General features: G+C 37.3%; 1 protein-coding gene across 2 annotated transcripts in view; it reads left to right on the top strand.

The window, feature by feature from the left end:
• The window catches only part of EIF2AK3 (eukaryotic translation initiation factor 2 alpha kinase 3), a 66143-nt gene that overhangs the window by 36070 nt on the left and 12395 nt on the right, over positions 1-17678 (top strand). For both annotated transcript variants that reach the window (XM_006741158.3, XM_081796752.1), the window contains exons 4-13: positions 520-650; positions 2273-2507; positions 3947-4109; positions 5100-5240; positions 6103-6225; positions 7756-7976; positions 8321-8433; positions 11817-11939; positions 14199-14348; positions 15382-16159. In XM_006741158.3, coding sequence (XP_006741221.2) covers positions 520-650; positions 2273-2507; positions 3947-4109; positions 5100-5240; positions 6103-6225; positions 7756-7976; positions 8321-8433; positions 11817-11939; positions 14199-14348; positions 15382-16159 — 2178 coding nt within the window. The remainder of the gene's footprint in view (positions 1-519; positions 651-2272; positions 2508-3946; positions 4110-5099; positions 5241-6102; positions 6226-7755; positions 7977-8320; positions 8434-11816; positions 11940-14198; positions 14349-15381; positions 16160-17678) is intronic.

Below are 17678 nucleotides of genomic sequence, written 5' to 3'. Positions count from 1 at the left end.
TTGCTGCAAATGGCAAGATTTCATTTTTTGATGGCTGCATAATATTCCATTGTATATATATACCACATCTTCTTTATCCATTCATCTGTTGATGGACATCTTGGCTCTTTGAAGGAGGCACTTTTAAATACTATAGCTATTAGGAAAGGTTTAAGTCTTTAAAAACCTAATACTTCCATCAAATGGAAACTCTGAGGCTAATTTTTTTTTAATTCACCTGGAATTTTATTAATGATATTATTGCTAGGAGGTCACAACTGGTTATCTGTTTCTTTTCGTGTATTCCATGGAAACCCCCCAAATAAAACTAAAATTTCCTAAATCCTTAAAATCATTCCCTGAACAAAATATTTATTGTTTCCTTTATGGTTCTAAGTAACTCATTTTAGGAGTTGATAGTTTAACTGATGCTTCTTAATACTTAGAGAGCTCAATTTTTTATAAATTATATTGATTCTTTTAATGTCTCTGATCTCCTATAACCTGTATTCTTCACAAAATTTATATCTGTCTTTTCAGGTGAGGTACATCTGTTCAGCTTTGGGTTGTCGCCAATGGGATAATGATGATATGGAACAAGAAGACATCCTGCTTCTGCAACGCTCGCAGAAAACTGTTAGAGCTGTCGGACCTCGCAGTGGCAACGAGAAGTATGTATTCAGAGAATGCTGCTGTTGATAATTACAGGTTCAGCAAAACCCAAATTTATCAGATTTTTCTTTATGGAGATTTCCTGAACTATTTTCTTGTCCTAAAAACATACAGCTCTTTTAAGAGAAACTTAGGTCCTAAATTAAAAATGGTCTCATGATTATCAACAAATCCCAAATTGAAAACTCCCACCATAGGCTCTGGAGGTGGTAACCGGGAAAAGGCCCATACGATGACTATAGCAAACCTCACTGATCGAATTTCTTTGAATGCAGAGCACTCTTAAGACAAAGTTAATGTGCTTTATTTCAACTTGCATTTCTGACTCTGTAGTTCTCTCTAGTAAGTAATTTCACAGTGTGTTTGACAACCCCAATTTTAAAATATGTTTTAGTCTATTTTCTTAAAGTGTTAAAGTATAATTTATTTTGTCAAACGCCTTTTTGTTTCCCTTTTCAAATAAAGAATTCTTTATGTAATTTTTACATTTAAATATGTGATTAAAAAGTAAGATGATGAGATGACATGTGCTGATCCTAAATCACATGCTTGGTTTTTTTTTAAACCTTTTTTAAATTTTAACTTGCCTGTAGTAAAAATCATTGGAGATCTCATCTTTATCTTTTGAAAATGAACCAGACTTTCAGATTTTGTCTAATCTGATGCAATATAATTCAATTTCCTTTCCTGTTTTCTCAAACTCAGTTAAGAAAATATTTCTGTGTTCACTGGACTATGAATAGGGCTTTGCATCTGCTGGCAACCTGACCTTCTTTATCCTGATGGGATTTTGTCTCCTTAAGTATTTGAGTGTCCGCTGGGTGTCCAGCCACCAATAGGAACAGATGTCCAACTTAACAGAATTTTGAGTTACCGGAATAGGAAGAGTCTGGGGTCTAAGATCCATGTTCCTTAAGTATATTTTTTTAATAGACATCAGAATTATTAAACCACTTTATATCTAAGTGACAAGTCATTATACTGTCAATAGTTAAGTGATTTTTCTATATATTGATTATAGAGGAAACATTATTATTGCCACTTTATGGATGAGGACACTGAAATTCAGGAAAGGTTCGATGACTCGCCAGATCTCAGGAGAGATCTCAGATTGGAGCTGAGGTGGTATGGCCTTCAGCCTTGGTATGCTGGGTCACATTGCCTTTCAGGGCTATGTTTTCATATAAATATAAAATTGATGCATTCAACTTGCTGTGTACCATTGGTTTACTGGGATGTATTAATTTATCTGCACTTGAACGAAATGTGCCCAGACTTTAATAAAGAAAGCAGATTGCTGCTGCCCTTATTTTAAGGTAACTTTGATGTGTCTGGAGAAAATCGTTCTGATTTGGAAATGTGAACGTTTGTTAATTTTTGAGGGAAAATCTGTCCCATAGCCATTGTTGGTTTACAAGGTAGAACCATTGTTTCTAAAGGACCAGAACAAAGTGATGCCCTCTTGTGGCATAAACCAGTGGAGCACTTCCAGAAAATTATGTTGAGTTCTTTTTCTCATCACAAAATTTTAGTGTTTGCTTCTTGAATCTAGAATGGTTCTTTATTATTTGGTCCCTTTACTTAAGTGTAAATTTCTAAAACAAACCTTTGTAAATTTAAGGTGGAATTTCAGTGTTGGCCACTTTGAACTTCGGTATATTCCAGACATGGAAACTAGAGCCGGATTTATTGAAAGCACCTTAGAGCCCAGTGGGAGCAAAGAAGGGTCTAAAATTATTTCAGATGTGGAAGAACAGGACGCCGCCATGATGGACACAGTGATAAAGGTCTCAGTTGCTGACTGGAAGGTTATGGCGTTTAGCAAGAAGGGAGGACATCTGGAATGGGAATACCAGGTACCTGAAACCACTGAGCATTTATAAATACGTTTTTTCCTTTCCCAGTTTGACCAGACTTATTGGGTTGAGGGAAATAACTGTCATTTTGGATTCTCAGCCTGTTCTCTATGCTTTAAGATATGTGTGGCTCCACACCTGCTAGAGTGGCTCTTCTGAAAAAGACCACAGAAAACAAGTGCTGGGGAGGGTGTTTGTATCTTTGTGCCCTGCTGGTGGGGATGTGAAGTGGTGCAGCCACTGTGGAAAACAGTATGGAGGTGCTTTCGAAAAATTAAAAAGAGAACTGCCCTATGATCCAGCCATCCTGTTTCTGGGAAGACAGTCAAAGGAAGTGAAATCAGTATCTCGAGGAGATAGCTGCACCGCCATGTTCAGTGCATCGTTATTCACAGTAGCCAAGATATAGAAGGAGCCTAAGTGTCCATCAGTGAATGAATGGATAAAGAAAATGGGGTGTGTATATGTACGCAGTGGAATATTATCCAGCCATAATGAGGGAAATGCTGTCATTTGCTAAAACATGGATGAACCTGGAGGACATTATGCTAAATGAAATAAGCCAGGCACAGAAAGATAAAAAGTGCGTGGTCTTACTTACATGTGGAATTTTAAAAAGTTGAACTCACAGAACAGAGAGTGGAATGGTTGTTGCCAGGGGCTGGGCAGTGGGAGAAATGGAGAGATGTTGGTCAAAGGGTACAAGATTTCAGTTATGCAGGGTGAATAAGTTCTGGAAATGTAATGTACAGTGTGGTGACTATAGTTAATAATACTATATTGTATACTTGAAATTTGCTGAGAGTAGATCTCAATGCAGGGCTTGAACTCACAACCCTGAGATCAAGACCTAAGTTGAGATCAAGAGTCAGATGGACATTTAACCGGCTGAGCCACCTAGGTGCCCCAAGGGTAGATCTTTAAAAAAAATTTTTTTTCTTGTCTGTTGAGGTATAATTGATAAATAAAAACTATATATATTTGAGGTGTACAGCATGATAATTGATATGCATACACGTGAAATGAGGAGGGTAGATCTTTTTTTTTTTAAGATTTTATTTATTTATTTGACAGAGAGAGAGAGCAAGGGAGCACAAGCAGGGGGAGGGGCAGAGGGAGAGGGAGAAGCAGACTCCCCACTGAGCAGGGAGCCTGATGTGGGGCTCGATCCCAGGACCCTGGGATCGTGACCTTATCCAAAGGCAGACGCTTAACTGACTGAGCCATCCAGGTGCTTGATTGTGCTAATCATTTCATAATGTATATATGTGTCAAAATATGGCATTGTATACTGTAAATATATACATTTTTATTTGTCAATTATACTTGTAAAGCTGGAAAAATTTTTTTAATTTGTGATTTTTAAATGTCATTTTAGGAGTTGATTTACATAAATACTGCTTGAAATTATGTAAAATTTATTTTCTATTTTGGTTTAGTTTTGTACTCCCATTGCATCTGCTTGGTTGGTTAAGGATGGAAAAGTCATTCCCATCAGTCTTTTTGATGATACAAGTTATGCATCTAACAATGAAGTGTTAGAAGATGAAGAAGACATTGTAGAAGCTGCTCGAGGAGCCACGGAAAATAGCGTTTACCTAGGTGAGTAGATGTCTCGTATCTAGTGATAGGACATATGGACATTTAAGTTTTATTCCTACGTTGTTCCTTTCTGCCTCTGGTATGCCTATAGCAGTTTTAATTCCTAAAAACGTTCCCTGCCTTAGATTGCCCTTAAGATTTATACTTTGGTTTCCATTCCTGCTGTTTTTTTCCATTTATTCAATTCTGAAACTTTCAATTACTATGGCATATTCTTTTCCTCTGAGACCCTATTAGAAAGGCTTAGAAATGTTGCCATCATACAGCATGCTGTAAATTATCCTCAGATTCTAAAACTTTCTACATTTGTATTTGCATCTATGTCAATTTGCCCCCCCTCTTAAAGTGTATGTTTATTTTTTTCTATGTATCTTTACAACTTATCTGAAAAATAGTAACAAAATTCTTGTGTGCTTCTGGGCAATTGGAGGCCTTTACAAAATAAAATTTGCAAACTTTTGAGTCTCATTATTTGCACTAGTGTTGGTGGTCAGATACTCATAAAATTCTTTAAGCTCTATCAATGTGCCACCCACCCCTCAATCTCAATGAAATGCAAGAATTTGGAAGAATAACATGTCACACATGTATTATGATAGTATTTAACTGGCGTGTTAGCAGTATCTCTGGAATTACAGGTGTTTTGGTTTCCTTAAAAAGAAAGTTACTTCTTCTAAGCTGTCAGTTTTATAAGTGTGCAGTGATTTCTTTTCTTTGAACTTTCCTACTGGAAGTGTTCCAGTAATTACTGACAATTATTGTTCAGTGAGAAACAGCTTAACTCGTGTATAACTTTCCTTTCCTGTTTTTGTGAAATAACCTTTAGGTTGCATTCCAGTACTTCAGGCTTGATTCTTCTTTGGAAAGAGTTATGTAGCATGTGAAGAAATAACAAATAAATCTAATTGTATTAAATCAAAATGAACCTTTTTGAAAAAAATCATTGGTACTTGATTCTAAACCTAATTGACAGTGTTCTTGTTGACTCAGGAATGTACAGAGGTCAGCTGTATCTGCAGTCATCAGTCAGAATTTCAGAAAAGTTTCCTACAAGTCCCAAGGCCTTGGAATCTGTCAATAATGAGCATGCAATTATGCCTTTGCCAACAATCAAATGGAAACCCTTAATTCGTAAGTGAATCATGAACTTTTGTACTATTATTGAGGTGTTCAGAGGCCTTATTCTGTCTTTGTCCTAGTATTGAATACCACAGAGATTAGAACTGTTATGTACTCTTTATTTTCTGACAAACTAGGAAGGTATTTCAGACGTCACTGAATTTTAATTATCATTTACAGCATGATTTCATTGAAACAGCAGCTGCTCCTAAAGAAATCAGTGTTAATAAAATATTTCTCTAGACAACCTAGATACACTCTTTACCATTCACTGACTATACCTAAGTATCATTTAGCTCTTAACATATTAAGAATATTTATGAAACAGGGGCACCTGTGTGGCTCAGTTGATTGAACGGCCAACTCTTGATTTCGGCTTGGGTCATAATCTCAGGGTCGTGGGATCGAGCCCCACGTTGAGCTCTTTGCTGGACATGGAGCCTGCCTGAGATTCTCTCTCTCCCTCTCCCTCTGCCCATCCCCCCTGTGCTTGCTCATGTGCTCTCTCTCTCTCTCTCTATTATTCTCTAATAAAAAAAAATTTTTTTAAGAATATTTATGAAACATTATCTGGTTATTACATCATATTCTTTGAGACATTTAAATGAGTTGAATTCAAATAGTAGGCCACCTACTTCCTTCAGTTATCTTTCCGTGACTTGTATGTTTTTTATCACGTATGTCACATCCTATTTTAATTACTTGTTTAAATGACTCATCTTCTTTACAAGACTGCTTTTCAAGGGGGAAGAACCTTAAGCCATTTACTTAACATATTTAAACAACTGTGGTTGAATATCTATTTTTTGAATTAATGAGGTACATGCATTTTCACTAAAGTCTCAACAGTTAAGATTTTACCATTTTCTTTTAGATTCTCCTTCCAGAACTCCTGTCTTGGTAGGGTCTGATGAATTTGACAAATGTCTTAGTAATGATAAGTTTTCTCATGAAGAGTACAGTAATGGCGCCCTTTCCATCTTGCAATACCCATATGGTAAGTGTGATGAAGCTTGTATTGAAAATACTGTTTTATTTTTCCTTTTAGTTTATTTATTAATTTGAAATTAATTAGTAGAATTCAAATGAAAGGTAGTTTTTGGAAGGTAGAAAATATCTTTGGAGGAATAGTATGAATGGTGGCCAAAGGTGCAAGTTCCAAAGTTAGATTGCCAGGGTTCAAATCTCAGTTTTGCCACATACTAGGTTGGGCACACCTAATTTAACTGCATCTTGGTTCCTTCATCTGTAAAGCAAGGATAGTAATCCTGATATTTATTTATTGGGTTGTTATGAGGTCTAAATGAGATAATGCACATACAGTCTTAACTAGCACTGTGTCTGGCAAATAGTAAGTGTTCAGTAAGCATTAATTCTTGTGATTAGCTTTCATTTAGTTATCAGCCTATTTAATAAAATCTATATAATATCAGCCTATATAATGAAGAAAATAGGTTATGAAAATGCTATAGAATGAGGGGATTTTAATTTTGTCCTCCAACAAGGGAAATTAGTGCAAAAGTCAAGAGTAGGTGAAATTTGACAGGAAATACATGCCTGGGTATTTAAAGTTAGGATGTATTCAGATATGAAAGGACTTTGAATAGTTAGATATAAAAAAAATTGTCAAATCTGCATGAGACAAAAACAGACTCCTCACCATTCACCCTAGATGCTAGCACTGGGAAGTTATTGTAAAATTTAAATTGACAAAAACAGAGGCTCTAACCTAGAAGCAACAGTCTTTATCTGATTCTGATCAAAATACAAGGTAAGAGAGAATTGTGTAGTCGGTCCACATGGTACAAAATAGAAGCCAAACAGGCAGGCTGCTTTCTAGGACAACCTCATTTTGACAGCTTGAAATGAACCAAGGAGACTGTTGGAGATGTTTTCTTCTGAGTTTGCCAAGAATAATTGATGGTAAAATTTGTATTTTATTGATGCCAAATGAGAGTAAAACCTTAAAAACCTTGAAGGAAGATTGAGTACTATCTAATTCTTTCTTGCATTTAAAGAATTGGATTATTAAAGAGGTAATAAGGGGCGCCTGGGTGGCTCAGTTGTTAAGCGTCTGCCTTCGGCTCAGGTCATGATCCCAGGGTCCTGGGATGGAGCCCCGCATCGGGGTCCCTGCTTGGCGGGAAGCCTACTTCTCCCTCTCCCACTCCCCCTGCTTGTGTTCCCTCTCTCGCTGTGTCTCTGTCTGTCAAATAAATAAATAAAATCTTTAAAAAAAAAATAAAGAGGTAATAAATAGGGTGGCCCTTAAGGTTTTTTTCTAGTTTTATTATTCAGTAAAAAGAAAATCTGTGATGCTTATGGAATAAAGGAAAATATGTTTGTGTGGGAAAAAAGAAAAAATAGGATAATGAGGCTATTGAAAAGTGTTAAAGAAGAGATGAAACTTTAATAAAAGGAATTAGTAATAGAAGGATAGGAAAATAGATAATTTTTAACAATTAAAAGTGGACCTGTATTGGTTTATCTATAAAAAAAAATAATCTTTTAATGTCTGTTTTTGAAGATAATGGTTATTATCTACCATACTACAAGAGGGAGAGGAGCAAACGGAGCACACAGATCACAGTCCGATTTCTCGAGAACCCAAGTTACAACAAGAACATTCGCAAAAAGGATCCTGTTCTCCTCTTACACTGGTGGAAAGAAATAGTTGGAACTATTCTGTTTTGTATCATAGCAACAACTTTTATTGTGCGTAGACTTTTCCATCCTCATCCTCACAGAGTAAGACATTTTTTAGAATCTAATGTATTTCAGAATGTTGGGAGAAAGTGTGTGTGTGGTGGGGGCTAAGGGGACATTTATTTAAGTTTCACCATGAAGTCATTGTTGCCCATCCTCTCGTCTCTCCTGACTTACCACCCCTTCACTCCTCAACTTGTTCCCATCTGGCCTTCACCCATCCCATTTCACTTCCCATGGGCAAGGGAAATGCTGTATTCTGTGTTCTTAGAATACTTTTCTTTTTGTCCATATTACTTATTTTTTAAATGTTATTTTATAGCTTAAGATTGTTAGCTAACTTCAGTTCAGCTTTGACAGTGATTTTTCCCCCCCCACCTTATCAGCAAAGGAAGGAATCTGAAACTCAGTGTCAAACTGAAAGTAAATATGATTCTGTCAGTGGAGAAGCTAAGGACAGTAGCTGGAATGACATTATAAATTCTGGATATGTATCACGGTAAGAGTCTTGTCATATATAAAGTATGTATGTGTGTGCCGCAGCTTCTGGTGGCAACTGTTTGAATCAAGGAAGAAATGACCTCTAAACTAAGATCTTGTTTAACTTTTTCTTTAATGTATCGATATCCAGGGAAATAAAATATAGACTTAACCCTCAAGTAACTTAAATTTATTCAAAGTGGTATGTGCCCTAAAAAGGATAAAGATAGTGTTACAGAAGTTCAAAATTAAGTTCTTATTCAGGGGCGCCTGGGTGGCTCAGTCGTTAAGCATCAGCCTTCGGCTCAGGTCATGATCCCAGGGTCCTGGGATCGAGCCCTGCATCGGGCTCCCTGTTCAGCGGGAAGCCTGCTTCTCCCTCTCCCACTCCCCCTGCTGTGTTCCCCCTCTCACTGTCTCTCTCTCTGTCAAATAAATAAAGTCTTAAAAAAAAAAAAAAAAAGTTCTTATTCAGACAACTTTGTTATTGAGGGTCTACTGTGTCCTGGGCTTGGCATTACCAGTACCGAATTATTACTGTGTTATTAGAGTATGATATTAATCTCTATATGTTAACTTAATCTTCAATTATTTATTTCATCTTTATTCTGTCTGGAATAAGAAGTAGAAAAATGAGGGGAAATACACCAGTAGGTAATTTTAAAAGTAGAAGAGGGAGGTGAGTCACCTAAAAAGTAGGCAATTCAAATAATTTGAAGGTAAAATAAAAGTAGAGAATCTGTTAGCATCTGTCAGGCGTACAGGTTTTTATGCTCTGTGGTACAGGAAGTGGTTCTGTGGTTCATTCATCATATTACATGATTTATTGCTACATTTTCCATTTGTTTTGATATCATACTTAGCACTTGGTGATATGGGGACAAGGAAGAGATACAGAACCTTACTGCTTAATATCTAGGGTAATGGTTTTATGACAGAAAAGATTGAAAATTACAGCAAAAATGTGTGATACTTGGATGATGTGTAGACCTAATTTATCTAAGCTGCATTCATACTGTATTATCACAGATTGAGAATTGACTGTAATCAGTTTGTTTTAGCTACAAGTTTCCCAAAGTCGAATTTACTAGGTGACTAAGAAATGGCAAAGGCTTTAGTACCCTTCTGATAAAGATGCTGACTAATATGGGAGCAGGCAGAGAAAGGGAGAGAACTAGAGACCTGACAAATCTCACGAGGTAATCCACCACCAAAGCCATTCATGGTTCATTCAACATTTACTCTGAACAACCGAGCACAGGACAGTATTTCTGGCTTTGGGAGAAATAAAAAGACTGGGCCTATTCTGGAGGGGCTTAAAGTCTAAGAGGGAAGATAATACTGGGCAAAACAAACAGCTAAGGAAAAAGCCATGAACTATAAGTGACTCAGTCACTGGTTGTGATGATTCAAGAGGGCATCATAAATGAGGTCACATTTTCATTGAACCTTAAATTATGAGTAAGGAAGAGTTAGGTAAAGACAGGGAAGAGTAGGGTAGAGTGAATAAACATACATCTATAAGGCTGTTGTGAAGAGAACTGGAATAATATACTCTGAAACTGAATTAGATTTAATTTTCCTTTCACTTTATTCAATATGGTGAGTACAGCTGATTGTTTTTCAAATCCGGGAGGCTCTATAATAATACCTAATGTTTATTGAATGCCTACTATATTGTAGGCATTGTGAAGAACCTGAGCCCTGGGTCCAGTCATGAATTCAAGTCTCAACTTTGTCATTTGGGACCTTAGGCAAGATGATTCTTAAATTTTACAGAGTCTATAATCATATGTAAGATGTCTCTTCAGACGACATATTCATTTTCTTTAATATAGGACAATAATGCATTTGGCCCTGCAGGAGTAGGATGTGAATGTCATGAGCTTTGTAGTTGGGGAGATGGATCTGTATCAAAGTGCCTTGACTGGCTGTTTTTAGGGATACAGATTATTGTTCTTCATTCTCTGTGAAGGTAATTGGCCCATGGAGGATTGGGATCGATTGCCTCTCCTCAACTCCAATGCTCTACCCAGCTAAGCCAACTACTAAATTAATATGAGTGTGCAAATCATAAAGTAATAAACTTAGCCTTATGAGAGACAGTAAAGATAATCGAATTCAACTCTCCTCCATATGGCTGAAAGAACAACTTCCATAGCATGCATGCATTCATTTATTTTTTCATATATTATTTGATGGAGATTTGTTAGACCCTCTATTTGCCAGGTAGGCGCAAGCTCTGGAAATACAAAAAGAAGCAAGAATGCTTTCCTGCATTCAAGGCCCCCACAATGCAGTGGCAGTGGGGAGAGTGAGCTGAATACAGATACCCGCGAAATATTGAGATTATGTTTAAATAGTCCAAAAAGCTATGTGCAAAGTGCTATGAGAACTTAAGACAGGGGTCTAGGAAGGCTCCACAGTGGTGGCAAGATGAGCAGAATGAAGGGAAAACAGAGTTTCATTAAGTACAAAGAAGTAGGCCGTCTCAATAGAGTAAATAGCAGAAGCAAAAGCCCCAAAGTTGCAAGAGAGCCTGGTGCAAGTCAGCTGAAATCTAGAGTGCAGAGCGAAGAAGTCAGGCGCATAAGGAGACGAGGCTACAATGTGCAGGTCAGCCTGTAAGTCACAGATGCGGGGTCAGCTTCTGTCTGAATTCCTCTGGTGATGAGCATACTGACTCATGAGGCAACCCAGCCAATTTCACACAACTTTGGCTCCTAGAAAGATTTCTGGCTAAAAAAAAAAAATAAATAATAGGATTGATTACATTTTTTTCCATAAAATTTACAGGCACTGACATAAGATTAAGCTATTTTTTTTCTTTTTTTTTTTTTAGATTTATTTATTTGAGAAAGAGAAAGAGTGCATGTGGTGGAGGGCAGGGGGAATGGGCAGAGGGAAAAGGAGAGAGAGAATCCTCAAGCAGACTCCCCACTGAATGTGGAGCCTGACTTGGGCTTGATCCCAGGACCCTGAGATCAGGACCTGAGCCAAAGCCAAGAGCAGGATGCTTAACTGGCTGAGCCACCCAGATGCCCCTAAGCTATGTTTTTCTAACTGAGTGCAGAATGCCACAGGAGGCAAAAGTTTAGAGAACGAAGGATAGAATATTTTGGTAGGTGATGGAAAGTTCTGGACAGGTTAGATCAGTAGTACAGTTGCTGTAAGAACAAGTGATTAACAGGCGATTCCCAATTGAACAGAAACTTTTTTATTTTTTATAAATTTTCTAGGAAAAATTTTGGAACAAAGAATACTAGTAGTCAAATTTAAACTATAATCTCTATTAAAAAAATAAGTTCTCTGAGACTCACTGAGTTTATGTACTTTTTATACATCATAAAGTAAGATTGAACTATTGCCTTATTAAATTTCCTTTTTTTTTTTTTTTTTAAGCTATCTAACAGATTTTGAACCAGTTCAGTGCATGGGTCGTGGCGGGTTTGGAGTCGTCTTTGAAGCCAGAAACAAAGTAGATGACTGCAATTATGCTATCAAGAGAATTCGCCTCCCCAACAGGTAAGGGAGGGCATTGTTAGTGGGCTTGCAACTAGCGCCATATTGCTCATCTCATAGGCAATATGTCCTTCTTGCTATACTCCGTTCATCCTATAGAAAAGAGTTTCTGACCTTCTGAATCTTAGCTTCTAAGTGCCACCAGATAACCACCCGTCGAAAAGGGGTGATCTATTTAGATTGCTTTGCCTCAACTTAAAAAAATCTGCCCCTGTTTTTGATTCTTAAACACTCAGGACTTCTCCGCAGTGGATTATGGTGACAATCATATTTACTACATAGCACCATTTAAAAATAATCTATATATTGTGGAAAACAGGGAAAAGTAGTAAAACAAAAATCATCTGTGTCTTCTCTTCCCAATAATGCTCACTATTACCATTTTTGGGTATTTCCTTTGATTTTTTTTTTCTGATCATAAATGTACCTAGTTAGTAGCATAGCTACCAATACAATACAGTTTAATCTGTTGCTTCCTTTATTGTATCCTTGGCATTTTCCATGTTATTAAGAGTATAAATGCTAAAATAAACGAAGTATTTTATGGCTGGGTATTAGTCCAGTTGATACATAGGAAATATTTTGTTTAACTGTTTCTTATTGTTAAACATTTGGGTTTCGTATTTGTTGCAGTTAAAAACAACTTTGCAGTGTCCATCTTTTATATAAATTTTTGACCACATCTGTTTCCATAGGATAGATTCCCAGAAGTAGCATTTCTAACTCAGAACAGTGTCATGCTTAAGATGATGGGCTTTGAGTAATGCCTTCTTTTCCATCTATTTTATTTTTTTTTAATATTTTATTTATTTACTTGTCAGAGAGAGAGAAAGCACATGCAGGGGAAGTGGCAGGCAGAAGGAGAAGCAGGCTCCCCACTGAGCAAGGAGCCCGATATGGGACTCAATCCCAGGACCCTGGGATCATGACTCAAGCTCCTATTGATTCTTTTATTTTTAAGACTTTTTATTTATTTATTTGAGAGAGAGTGAGAGAGAGAGAGAGAGCGTGCAGGAGCAGCGGGGGGGGGCAGAGGGAGAGAGAGAAGCAGACTCCCCACTAAGCAGGGAGCCCAATGCGGGACTCGATCTCAGGACCCTGATCGTGACCTGAGCCGAAAGCAGACGCTTAACTGACTGAGCCACTGAGGCGCCTGTAAGCTCCTACTGAGTCTTGATTAAATGTGTACGAATTGCTCTGTTGTCCTTGTAACTGCTTAAACATTCTGTCCAACAGTTAGGGACACAAGATTGGGATGGATTTGTGTACTAATTCTTTTCCTTGGGACTAATTCTTTTCCTTGGTATATAATTTTTGAGTAGTTTAAATATATGTGCAAGGCATCACATAGGATATGAAATTAAGCAAAGCTTCTGCCCCCAAGAACCAATAACTCTGAGGCTTTTGCATATATACTCAAATAACTACAATGCAAGGAAGGTTGTGACCTGGTGGCTTAGATTAGTAAATAGCTTCTCATGAAAAAGTGCAGATGTAACTGAAATCAAGGAAGGCAAGCTTTTTGGAGGTGGTGACATTTGTGCTGGGTATTCAAGAGTAGCCTGTTGCTCAGTAGACAGATGTGTAGGCGGGGGATGGCCAGCTACACAAAATGGCCTGACAAAGGCTCAAGGAAAAGCACTTGGAGGTGGTATAGAGAATAGTTAGTGGGATCCCTAGAAATGTGAGATTAGATCGACCAGAAAAGCTGTGAAAGCAGAAAATCAAATCCAGATGCTTTTCTAATTAAACTTCATTGCCTGTGATAGTCAGTATTTGAGGCTTGCTTTAAACAAACAAACCTGCTAATACAGGTTTTTTGGATGGTAATATGTGCCAATTACATATGTACCAGTAGGGTCGTTCTCCATCGTTCTGAGCTGCCATCCTGAGCTGTTTTCCAAATACTTCACGTATACCTATTCATCCTCTTATTGATTTAACATTAAGCAGTCTTTATAACTGTAATGATCTGTAGTCATTTATTTTTAGTCATCCAGGAAAGCTTTGTTTGAATGAGGCAATGTGTTCGTAGCACTTATATTTAGAAGGAATACATGTATTTTTTAAACCTAAATACATGTATTTTTTAAACTACAAAACCTACCGTGTGGCTTTTTAGAATTGTACCACTAGGGCTAACTCATCTGTTTCTAATTTTAGATTCAAGAGAGAATTTTATTTTCTTATTTCTCACTAGAGATATGATTACTTTTTCAGGTAAAAGCAACCTTCAGTATTGTCTTTGTCTCTGTATTTTAGGGAGTTGGCTCGGGAAAAGGTAATGCGAGAAGTTAAAGCCTTAGCCAAGCTTGACCACCCAGGGATTGTTAGATATTTCAATGCTTGGTTGGAAGCACCACCAGAGAAGTGGCAAGAAAAAATGGATGAAATTTGGCTGAAAGATGAAAGGTAACTTGGTTAGACATAGACTTAAAATCTAGTACTTTTAGGCTGGTTTTTTGCTTATGTGAATAAAATATCATTTCTATAACTAGAGATGAATTTTGCTTGTTTATTTTAGGAAAAAAATGCTGTTCTCTGTCATGTTTTGGAACATTCTCTAGCCACTTATTAAAAAGTTTATTTAAAAAAAGAAAGAAAAGTTTATTTTTTAGAATATGAATTTTAAAAATTATTTGTAGATAGGGCTGTATGAATTGTAAATTGCTAAGGGATTTACGGTGGCTTTTCTAAAATTTTTAAGAGGTTTTGTCTGCTTTCATTACCACTTTTTTATTTTAGATTTTCAGTTTCTCGGTAGTTAACAGTTTACAATTCCTTTAAAACTATTAAACTAGTTTAAAGCTATTTGCAGTTAAAAATACTTAAACTTGGGCAACCTGAAGATAATTCCCATATTAAGTATGCTCTGCTACAGGAAGGAAGGCTCTTTTAAAAATGAGTAAATGAGAACAAAGAGGAAGCAGGCTGCATATAGACCATTTACCAGTAAAATTCCTACCTAAAAGTACCAAACACAGCCCTAGATCCACGTGAAGTAACATGTTAAGATGACACTTATAGACACAGTCAATAGCCAAACCACAGAAGGACCAAGTGAGGTGGCCCCGTGGCGCAGGGCCCTGTAAGCTGCTGCCCTAATTTGGACAAGGGCTCGTGAACCATGGCCACTCAGCAGCCTTGTCCATGGCAGTCCCTCAGTGCTTTGTGTTTTGCATAAAGGCCCTGGCTGCTCTGGCATGACAGTCCCAGGTAACTGTTTCAAGTCTAAAATTAAGCTTTCCAATTGAAATTTTTTAGAAGAAATGGATGGAATATAACGTTCTTTGTCTCATATAGCATGCTTTTATTTCATCTGTGTGTTGTTTGTCATTCGGTACCTGCTTTCTTATAGATGAAGCTTTTAAAATAAAGACTGTGCTTCAGATCATTTAATCAGCACATATTCCCTCTCTTTCCTTTGTATCTCTCCCACTTTTAGCACAGACTGGCCACTCAGTTCTCCTAGTCCAATGGATGCACCATCGGTTAAAATACGCAGAATGGATCCTTTCTCTACAAAGGAACATATTGAAATCATAGCTCCTTCTTCACAAAGGAGGTCTTTTTCAGTAGGGATTTCCTGTGGCCAGATAAGTTCATCTGAGAGTCAGTTCTCTCCACTGGAATTTTCAGGAATGGACCGTGGAGATACCAGTGAGTCCATGGATGCAGCATGCAACCTCCAAGACAGTTGTCTTACGGAATGCGATGTGGAAGATGGTACTATGGATGGCAATGATGAGGGGCACTCCTTTGAACTTTGTCCTTCTGGAGCTTCTCTTTATGAAAGGTCAAGGGAGAGAACATCCTCTTCTATAGTATTTGAAGATTCTGGCTGTGATAACGCGTCCAGTAAAGAAGAGCTCAAAACAAAGCGACTGCATATTGGCAACCATTGTGCTAATAAACTAACTACTTTCAAGCATTCCAGTAGCAAATCTTCTTCTAAACCTACTTTCTCTGTTTCTCCTCCAAGACCGACCACTTTAAGTTTAGATCTCACTAAAAACACTGCAGAAAAACTCCAGCCCAGTTCCCCAAAGGTATATCTTTACATTCAGATGCAGCTCTGCAGAAAGGAAAACCTCAAAGACTGGATGAACAGCCGATGCACCATAGAGGAGAGAGAGAGGAGTGTGTGTCTGCACATCTTCCTGCAGATCGCAGAGGCCGTAGAGTTTCTGCACAGTAAAGGGCTCATGCACAGGGACCTCAAGGTCTGTATTCGTGGAACCTCACCCAAGGGTTTCGGTCTGACCTGCTGTGATTGAGAGCAGTACTTTCGGTACTTGTCAGATTTTAACTGAAGTGCCCTGAAGAGCAAAGGAGAGGAAAGGTTATCAATCAGAGAGGGGAGCAGAGGCTTGGGGAAGTAGCCCAAGAAACCTGCTACAGAAAAAAGTCTCGTGGTTTGAAAACTTCAGGCAGAGCAAGTCTTCTCTTCTGTGATGTGTTTATGTTCATTTTACTGTAAAAAGTATTCCCGGTCCTCTGGCTAAAAAGACAAATCCACCGTGAGCAGATATACCCTGTTTTTCCTATGGCTTTGGGTAACCCTGACATAAGTTCTCGAGGGCCCCAAGTAGCATGGTGAAAGGGACCCAAGTGGAAGGAGACACATAGTTTGCTTCATTAGCCAGCTCTGAATTGATTCCTGAATGATTTAGGCTCTGGGGAAGGGCGTGAGAAGCTGGATGGAGAAAGAAAGCAAATAGTTAGCCAGGTTATTTGCAGCTTTAAAGCCTTTGATTCTGTTTTCAGTATATACAATATTGAATATTGTGGCAATGTGATACGCTAAATTATATAAGATTCTTACTAAAATACTCAATATATCCTACGTATGTGTTTCTGAAATAAGTATATGGAACTCTTACTTGACTAATTTCTGCTGTATTTCAGATGCTCATAGTGATCATCAGTAAATGTATAGTGAATATATAAGTACTTTTCTGACGGAAGTGGCTTAAATTATTGATTTGAAGTATTTTCAGTTTTGTTTTTGTGTAGCCAAAAACTTTTGTTTCAGGCACCAAAGTAACTACTTGGACAAGTTATTTTCTTCTCATATCAGCAGTACATGTTTTAGTCCTTGAATATATTGTAAGAGTTTGGAATAAGGGGGATAAGAATTAGAATTAGTTCCTATTTTCCAAAGTAATTGTTATTGAATTATATATAATCACTGTGCTTCAGTGATTTTGATGTGGGCCCAAACTGACTACCAGGAATTATTCTGCACTGAAGGAAAAGTTCAGAGATGATTTCTTTTGGTTGGAAAGGAGAAGCCAGATACTAACTTGAGAGGGCTGGCTATTTGAATATAGTAAACCTTTATCATTTGGTGAGAAACAATTAACTGATATACACATTCTTTTTGTACTTAGCTCTTACTATACACACAAAATGCCAAGTTGAAAGGCAATGTAATTATGTTTTCATTAATAATGAGTATCCTTCTGATTTTATAATGTTAATGAGATATTAGTGAATATTTGTTAGATGCTACAGTATGGTCTAAAGATTTTTTTATGTGTTTGTCTATGTACCAAAAAAATTCCAGGAAGAAAATTAATTTCCCCTAAGTTTTTCTAGAAATCAAAAAGTTTGATTCCTTTATAAGGATATATTGTTTTTAAAGATTTCTAGGATGCCAGAAAAATTACCTCCCAAGATTTCTATTCCCAGTTTAAACAGCTCTGCATTCTGTTCATTCTGACCCAAGTCTCTGAGCTT

This window comes from Leptonychotes weddellii, chromosome 10 (assembly GCF_054177405.1).
Source record: "Leptonychotes weddellii isolate Sample4059 chromosome 10, ASM5417740v2, whole genome shotgun sequence".
Classification (NCBI taxonomy): domain Eukaryota; kingdom Metazoa; phylum Chordata; class Mammalia; order Carnivora; family Phocidae; genus Leptonychotes; species Leptonychotes weddellii.
Note: the sequence above shows the minus strand (reverse complement) of the source record. Positions and strands in the feature narration are given on the sequence as shown.